Here is a 9,342-nt window from a genome sequence, read left to right as displayed (position 1 = left end):
ATCCACCTCATCCCAAAGGTTCTGATTGGACTGAGATCTAGTGGTTGTGGAGAACATTGGACTGCAGTGAATCCAGACCCATCATTCTCCAGTCTCTTACTGTCCAGTTTCAGTGAGTCTGTGATGTGTAGCATCGGTTTAATGTTGTCAACTGACAAGAAGTGGCTCCTGGTCTGATCTGCTGCTGCTGTAGACCATCTGCTTCAAGGCTGGACCTGTTCAGAGTTCACAGATAGTTCTGCAGGACTTTGTTGAAATGAGTAGTTCTTTATTTTGTGTTTTTTTRTACTCATCTGTCCTCTCAGAGCTGCTCAGATCACAGCAGCTGTTTCCGTTGACTTACTTCCCTCCTGAATACCAAACCATCAAAAACATAATCAAATAAATTGGGCTTAAAGTGGGAAGAATGAGAATAAAATAAAAAGGTTTGTAGAAAAAAAAACTTTAATAATTAAACCCCAAACAGTCAGTAAGTTTATTTTTTTCTGCACCAACAGTATATTTATGTATTTTAAGCAGTTAATGCTGTAGACTGACAGTTTAATGACAAGGAAAGACTTTGATAAGTTTTTGTAAAACCAGAATGACTCTCATCTCTGCCTACATCAGTGCACGTGGGACACAGTCCACTCAACCCACGACTGTTTTCAACTGTTTGAAATAATCTGATCCTGGATATTTGTGATCATCTGTAATCATTTAAAATAAGGACAGAGTTCATAAGCTGGACCTCTACACATCAACTGTGACTGCATCWGAACCCCGGGGTCTTTGTGGGGGACTTCTACCTGGACCCTAAACTGCAGAACCGACTTTATAAACACAACTGAGCCTCCTCTCTACTGTCAAGACCTCTGACCTATGAGGTATACCAGGTATATAATTTTTCATGAGCAACCCCCTAAAAATAACCCTCAATGACCCCCTCCCACCCTGGTAACGTGATCCTCCATGAGCAACCCCCCTCCCCATAAATGATCCTCCATGAGTGAACACCCCCATAAAACCCCTGTAACACGATCCTCCATGAGTGACGCCCCCATAAAACCCCTGTAACATGATCCTCCATGAGTGACGCCCCCATAAAACCCCTGACATGATACTCCATGAGTGACCCCCCATAAAACCCCTNCCCCTGACATGATACTCCATGAGTGACCCCCCATAAAACCCCTGTAACATGATCCTCCATGAGTGACGCCCCCATAGAACCCCTGTAACATGATCCTCCATGAGTGACACCCCCCCACATAAAACTCCTGTAACATGATCCTCCATGAGTGACCCCCCCCATAGAACCCCTGTAACATGATCCTTCATAAGTGACCCCCCCATAAAAGTACTGTAACATGATCCTCCATGAGTGACCCCCCCCCCATTAAACCCCTGTAACATGATCCTCCATGAGTGACCCCCACATAAAACCCCTGTAACATGATCCTCCATGAGTGACACCCCCATAAAACTCCTGTAACATGATCCTCCATGAGTAACCCGCCCATAGAACCCCTGTAACATGATCCTCCATGAGTGACCCCCCATAAAACCCCTGTAACATGATCCTCTATCAACAACCCTCCCTTCCCCCCAACTGTAAAACAGGTATATAATTTTTCATGAGCAACCCTCTAAAAATAATCCTCAATGACCCCCTCCCACCTATAAAACCCCTGTCTGTAATTAAATACTTTATGATTGAACCCCCCACTCGTAAAACCCCTAACATATTTCTCCTTGTGTCACACTCCTCCACTATAAAAGCTCGGTGACATTATCCTCCACGAGTAACATCCGCCCGTCCCCCCCAGGAGTGAAATAAAGACTGTTAAAGTTCATCGTGTCTCTTTGTTAGATCTTCTCCGTAGTTTGTGGCCTGGCTGCCTACAAACATGTTCCAGTTGGCCAGAACCTCCTTCTTGGTGATTTTCTCGTCCTGTTTGTTGTTCGACCAGCAGATTCCAGCAGACATTCGATTATTGAAGATGATTGACAGATGATGGGAGGAAGTGATTCAGAGGACAGGAAGAGAAAGATACACAGAAATGACAGTTAGTAATTAAACCAGAATTAACCATACAATTTTAATTATTGATAAATCAGGCTGTCATTCATTCAACTAAACTAAACTGGAGCCAGACCTCCCTCAAAACCAGTCCTGAYGCTAACTCTGCACCAACCTTTGCTGGGTCAGAAGAGAGAACCACTTTTGGTWGGAGCTGGARTAGGGCTCAAAGAGACCAWCAACCAATGAAAATGTTGCTTTTCCACATTCAAAGAAATCTCATYAAGTCAAAGCACTGCATAGTGTCTTCATAATCATTTCTTTCCATTCATAAACACAGTTCAAAGCACCCTTTATAAACTCTTTCAGCCTGACCACCTGGTAGTGAGTTGGATCAGATGGAAGATGCCGGACAGACCCAGTAGACCCAAACGTGTTGTGAGGGTTTGCTGGGAACGCCTGGCAGAGGAACCCATCAGAAAGATATTTAACTTACACCTTCAAGAGAACTTTAACCRCATCCCAGCTGAGGGGGGACATTTAGTTTTTACTGGGCCATGTTCTGCACCTTAATTTGCACAGCTGCCTTGAGCTGTGGCCGCAAGGTTGTTGTGCTTCTTTTGTGCTTCTTGTGGGCACCAGATGCAGCTTAGGGATCTCAGCAGGCCACGTGGGCTGCAGCCCTGGCTGTTGATGAGGCAAAAGCTCAGATGTGGGAGGAGTTTAGTGAGGTTTTGGACTAAAACTCTCAATTGGCTCAGAGGAGATGCTGGCAAATCATCCAACAGCCGAGGCGGTGGAAGCACCACTTCACTAACACTGTTTAATAAAGGTGGGGAGCTGTTGGCCACAACCAATAATGTCATCTTGAGGTGGAAGGAATACCTCTTGAATCTTCTGATCGGCACATGTACGGAGGAAGCTGAGTCCAGGATTTTGGGGTTTGCCTGTTCATAACTAGAGCTGCAGTCGTAGCAGGGCTCCCAGGGTGGATGAGATCTGCCCTGATTTCCTTGACACACCTTTGCAACATCACATGGACATTGGGGGCAGTGCCACTGGATTGGCAGATTGGGGTGGTGGTTTTCCTCTTGAAAAAGGGAGACCGGAGGGTGTGTTCCAATTATAGGGACATCACTCTCCTTAGCCTCCCCAGTAAAGTCTATTCAGGGGTGCTGGTGAAGAGAGTCTGATCAATGGTCAAACCTCAGATTCCAGAGGAACAATGCTGGTTCCATTCTGACCACAGAACACTGGACCAGCTCTTTACCCTCACTAGGGTTCTTGAGGGGTCACTGGGAGTTTGCTCATCTAGTCTACATGTGTTTTGTGGACTTGGAGAAGGCATTCAACCATGTTCCTCGAGGTACACTTTGTGGGGTACTCTTTGAGTACGGGGTTGTGGGATCATTGTTGAGGGTTATTGAGTTCCTGTACAACTGGAAAGAGTTTGATTCACATTGCTGRCAGTAAGTCAGACCCCTTCAGGGTGGAAGTTGGACTCCACCAGGGTTGACCAATTTCACAGATTTCTCAGTGCAGTCAGGGGGTGGAGGGAGTCCGGTTCGGTGGCCTCAGGATSYCATCTTTGCTATTTGCAGATGATACGGYCCTGTTAGTATCATTCTGTTGTGGTCTTCAGCWCTCACTGGAGTGGTTCACAGTATGAAGTGGCSGGGATGAGAATCAGCACCTCCAAATTTCCATGGTCCTCAATTGCAAAAGTGTGGATTGCTCTCTCCAGGTTGGGGGTGAGGTTCTGCCTCAAGTGGAGGAGTTTAGGTATGTTGGGGTTTTGTTCACTAACGACGGAAGAATAGAGCATGAGATGGTCAGATGTAGGGATCTGTTTTTCAAACTTCATATCTGCTSTGAGCTACACAACGTTGTAAATCTGTGACAAAGTTTGAAAACCTTAAGTGTGAAAGCATCATGATACTATCAGTATTAACCAAACAAGTTTTTATGCTGCTTTCTACATGAAGATGCTCACCAGGGAWCCTCAGACATGATTTTCAAAAGTGCTAATTAGATTTCTGGARTAGATTAAAAATCTGAATGAACTTATAAAAGATAAACCTCTTTAATTGTTGAAGATGAATTTGGAGTAGGAACAGAGCCATAAAGAGATCTCAGCTTTAAACCCCGCCTCTTTCATGTAAACTCTATTAAACCTTRTTAAAACAAAATAAATACACATCAGATCCTTTGTTTTCATGTGTTGCTGCTTTATATCTAAATATTTGTTGTTCCAACACATTTTTCATTAATGGTCATGTGACATGAAGACTGTGAGTGTGTGTGTGTGTGTGTGTGTGTGTGTGTGTGTGGGGGKGGGGKKGGGGGGGGGGGGGGGGTCCTGTTGGCTCGAGGTGGACCCACTTTTATTTCTTTATGTTATGAATATGGACCTATCCTACTCTGTCACATGAAACAGGGAGTGTGCTGCTCCGAAGACCCTGCAAACCACCCATAGTGATTTTTAACATCACAGTGGGGTCTTAACCCAGAGCACAGAGGGTCTCAGCACTCAGTCTTTGACCCACTATAGTCCAGTCACACCTGGAGGCTTCACCTGCACTGCTGTTCACCACACTCTGGTTGGTTGTTCTTCTGTTCAAACATTTAAGCTTTCAYTGCAGAACAACTTGTTTCGACTGATCACCTTATCAGTGTCGGTCTCATGGATCAGGTGCTTGGCCTCGTTGTCGGCGTGGTCCACCTCTCCTGGTAAGACCCACTGGGCCACTTCAGCAGAATCCAGGAAGCCGTCCTGCACAGAACACATGACAGGAGTGAAGGAAGCTGCAACTGGATCCCGAGCTTCTCCAACTTCAACCTGTTCTGGTTCTGGTCCGCACAGGTTTGGGTTTGGTGAACCCAGAACCAGAACAACAACTTTATTTGTTTATGTTTGTTTGTTAACCTTGTTTACGTCTCTGAACTCTCCAAAGTGCTTCTTCTCGGTCTGGACCCAGTCCGGCTCACTTTCCATCTCCTCTGGTGTGTACATGTCTCCTTTGGGGGGAAATCAGTGGGTCAGATTTAAGACAGGTCTAATGCCGTCAGAGGTCAAAGGTCACAGAGAAAGTGGGCGGGGCTTACCAATGTATTCCTCTAAGCTGACCTTTCCATCTTTGTTCTTATCAATGTCGTCCATCGTTTCCTGTGGAGAACAGGCGGCTGCTCTTARTTTCTACTTGTAAGAAATACTTTTACTATTTACTAAATACAAAAGTTTTAAACCACGCACTCTTTTTTATTTTATTTTTTTCYAAGTAGCCAAACTCAAATCTGTTAAAGTGGTTTTGATCTTCAGACTGTCTGCAGGTCTGTCAAAGCTTATTTGTAGTTGTCTTTTGTTTTTACACCTTGGCTGGTTTTTTACTCAGTTTTAATCTTTGAACACAGCGCCTTGCAAAAGTATTCACCCCTCTGGGTAATTTGTTAAATCTGTTTCCTTCAACCTGGAAGTTTTGTGGATGTTTGATTATTTTACAAAAATACTTAAATAGACCTGATACTGGAACTGCAGCTGCAGAAGGTGGTGACACAGATGGCTGCATTTTCAGGGCTGAATACACTGAACACATTTTTCAGTTTGTTAATTTTTAAAATTAATTTAAACATTTTTTTTCTCTGTTTAACTTCATTATCTCAAAGATTTTTGTAGAAAAACATAAATAAATTCCAGGCTTTATTATAAGAAAACAAAGAATTACCAAACGATAAAGACATTTACAGCTTGTGACAAGACTAAAAATTCAAAATATCAGGAAAGAAGACCAAAAACAAAACAAAACAAAAAAAATCAAGACTTGTTTTTAAGACACAGAAACAAATTAATCAAAGCGTCATGGAGGAGGTCCTACCTGGACCACCACATCCCTCATATGATCAAACTCCTCAGGGTGAAGGAAGGCYGTGAACTCCTCCCGCGTGGCGATCCCATCTCCGTCTCTGTCAGCCGCCTTGAAGCGTCTTTCGTCCCGGGCCAGCATGGACTTATAGGTGTCCTTGTCCTCCACGTCGTCAAACTCCTCCCCTGAAAACAAACAAAACTTACACTCTGTCTCCAAACCCATAGAAATTTTTCATTAAAGGATCAGGTCTGAGGATCTGTGCATCATGAATGGTCTGAAGGGCGATAAGATTTTTGCTTTTGTTTATCTGTCATTTTAGCAAAATATCTCATGAACCATTAAAGGGGACCTATTATGCAAAATTCACTTTTCAAAGGTTTTTTTACTCAACTTCGGGTATGTACTTCTTAAAAAAAAGACCTAAGACCAAAAAAATGCACCCAGGGGCATATTTACTGTAAGTAAATTTATTTTTAATGTATATTAAAAGGTATCATATCATGCTTTTAAATCCTTCTTTTTCACGTCTAAATCATTCACTTATGGTCTATTTAAAATAAAACTGCAACGCTTTGGTCTTATTTCCTCGTTTTTGTTGCTCCACAGACTCCTTGCTTTCCTTGCTTTACCCCTGTTCTGAGTTGCGCCTCAGAGCAAGCCGTTTTGGTGCGGCCTCTTTAAATGCAAATGAGATATGTCAGACCCCACCCCCTCCAGGTCGCTGAGCGTTCGACTCCACCCCGTTCGGCCATATTTGTAGTTTCATAGCAAAAACACAGTTATCTACTGACTAAAAACTGTTTTTAAGATAAAATAAGATAAGATAAAACTTTATTGATCCACAGTCTGGAAATTTGCACATTACTGCAGCTTCATACAAGAGAGGCTGAGAAGAATAATGAAAGATTAATAAAAGATAACAAACAAAACCCCACAATATACACATGTGATATATAGTAATGTACCAATGCACATATACATAAACACATATGCTTATTTATATACATATATACACTGTAAAGTACAGTACAAAAATTAATGTACAGTATATGAAGGTGCATATTAGTGATGGCAGATGGCAAGAAAGTATAAGGAGTCAACAGTAGACTTGTCAATCCAGCCTTACATGTACGAGCCAGAGTCTGACCCAGTGCAAGACACTCAGAATGACAAACCTGCAAAACCACGTCTTCAAACGAATGTGTCACAATGGTGCGTTATTTATTTACACACTCTATATCCTTACCTACACTGGGGAGCATAGCTAAATTAAAATACATGCATTTGAACTACTATTATATTATAAAATTTACTTTTGTGATCAATAAAGTATTTTTTAATTGAACAACTACAATATACTCACACTCACTGTACAGATGGGAAATTATTTTAAATAAATTGGATTTTTTGCTTGACTGTTAGTTTGAAATGTACAAAAAGCAAATAAAATGTAATTGTTTTGATTTTTCATCACCAATTAGCCTATTGATTTTCATATGTCAAATCAGAACTTAAATCATAATTAAATGATCAGTCACATTCTACTTTGGAACTGTAACTAATATTGTATGTCACAGGTCTGTGGGACAGCAAAGAACCTGGAACCCAAACGTCTAACCCAGATCAATTTCAAAATAAATAAATTTCATTTGGCATGATGTGTCTCCTTTAATGACAAGTTTTATACTTCCATCATTTTGTGATGTCACAAGCCGTACGACAACCCACCGGAACCTGCGTTCAGCCCCTCACCTAGCAACCCCCGGATGAGGCTCGACCTCCTCAGTATAAAAAGCCGTCACGGTTGTTGTTGTGCAATGCGCAGCTCATTTCACAACAAACCTCAAATGGGGCAATGGGTAGAGTGTTGGACCAGAGAGCAGGAGACCAGAGTTTGAGACCGGCACGGACACAAACAATTTAATTATTTATTTTCGTTCGCTATGAACACGTTTTCTCATGTACCTCTATTGTTTAGCTTATTAAAGCCTTGTTAAAGCCTATTTGTTCGAGTTTCTGAGGTATTTTGACTGCTGCTGCTCCCTGCTCTGGTAACAGCGCAGAGCAGAGGAGGGAGAGAAAAAAAAAGAAGCTGCGACCATGACTCTGCCTCTGGGTCTGACTCAGAGTCCCATTTGGTTGTACAACGGAGCTTCTGCTATTATTAGCCATGCTAACGTAAACCTGGCTTTGGAGGGCGGAATTAATGTCAACAGATTTTTGGAGGGCGTTACCAACAGAGCTCATTAACATAAACAGCTCTTCTGAATGGAAGTCAGAGCAGGCAGAACTAGAAAATGGGAAATTTTTTTATCTGAGAATTATTTTGTGCATTAAATTGAATGAACATGGTCTGGATAGACCCACAGACATACCATAAAAATTTCTAGGACCCATAATTGGTCTCTTTTAACTGGAGTTTAACAAGGCTCTCAGGTAATAACCATTGTCTGAGTTGGTTAAAAGCAGAATGGAGTCCAGATGTTCAGGACTGAGACTGATCCAAAAATACTCAGTACTGATGTGAAGGACTTACCCAGATAGTAGCCGTAGGTGGTGTTCTTATACTCCTCCCAGCTGATCTTATCATCCTGGTTCTTATCGTAGTCCTTCCAGTGTTTGTTCACGTTGTCCTGGATGTACCTCCTCTGGCGGTGTTTGATCCAGTAGTGCAGCTCTGAGTGGTTGATGTAGCCGTCTTTGTCCGTGTCGATGCGATCCACGATCTTCCTGTGGAGACAGGTGAGCTCAGAGTCAGAGCTGACCGCCAGCAGGAAGTCTTCAAGAACGCTTTCCTCTTTCACAATTTAACCCTGTGACCAGAGGGCTGGATGAGAGGGAAACAAAGTAAACCYTAACGGGGTTGAATGCTCTGCTCAGAGGACGTGCTGTGGGGGACTCTCAGCTTCTACCACAGCAAGTTTGAGCTCCATGTGAGCTTAACTGACTGTTCYAACCAGTTCTGACCATACTGAATCAGGATGACTCCAAAACGTTAATTAATTATAGATGATGCAGGATGCATTAAGAACTCTGTGTACATAGACTCTTATTGTGAAATTCAAAGATCTCATTATGCTGACAGCTGTTTGGAAACCTTCTTGAAGCAAAAATCAGATTTTCTGTTTATTTTAATTATTCTTATTCATATTTTTTTTTAGGATCAATTTGATCCTGTTTATGATATGTCCCAGGTCTGATCCAGTATCAGATGGGATCCAGGGTTAGTCAGGACTAAGTCAAGGAGTTTATATAGAACAACTGGAGTGTGCAGAAACCAGGTGATCGGCTGTAGAAGCTAACGGCTAACGCAAAACGGTCAAGAGTCTGGATTTCTCATTACTGTACATGTTGGTACAGAGCAGAAAAAAGGACTGATGACGTAGAAATCACAAAAACTATTTATAATAATATTAACCCAATTATTATTAATATTTTACAATAATAATATAATAATTTAATCTATATGTTTTAAAT

General features: G+C 42.1%; 1 protein-coding gene across 2 annotated transcripts in view; it reads right to left on the bottom strand.

Moving 5' to 3' along the window:
- Nucleotides 1-9,342, bottom strand: part of rcn3 (reticulocalbin 3, EF-hand calcium binding domain) — a 19,410-nt gene that overhangs the window by 6,096 nt on the left and 3,972 nt on the right. The window contains exons 3-8 of one of the 2 annotated variants that reach the window (XM_014020973.1): nt 8,402-8,595; nt 5,875-6,047; nt 5,108-5,168; nt 4,929-5,020; nt 4,668-4,775; nt 1,653-1,933 (exon numbers count right to left, since the gene is read on the bottom strand). In XM_014020973.1, the coding sequence (XP_013876427.1) occupies nt 1,826-1,933; nt 4,668-4,775; nt 4,929-5,020; nt 5,108-5,168; nt 5,875-6,047; nt 8,402-8,595 (736 nt within the window). In that variant the 3' untranslated portion in view covers nt 1,653-1,825. Of the gene's footprint in view, nt 1-1,652; nt 1,934-4,667; nt 4,776-4,928; nt 5,021-5,107; nt 5,169-5,874; nt 6,048-8,401; nt 8,596-9,342 lie in introns of those variants that run through there. The other variant, XM_014020974.1, reaches the window with a different exon arrangement.

The sequence above is a fragment of the Austrofundulus limnaeus genome, unplaced genomic scaffold (genome assembly GCF_001266775.1).
Source record: "Austrofundulus limnaeus strain Quisiro unplaced genomic scaffold, Austrofundulus_limnaeus-1.0 Scaffold274, whole genome shotgun sequence".
In the NCBI taxonomy this organism is placed as follows: Eukaryota; Metazoa; Chordata; class Actinopteri; order Cyprinodontiformes; family Rivulidae; genus Austrofundulus; species Austrofundulus limnaeus.
The sequence above is the reverse complement of the archived record's forward strand: the minus strand, read 5'-3'. Positions and strand labels throughout refer to the sequence as shown.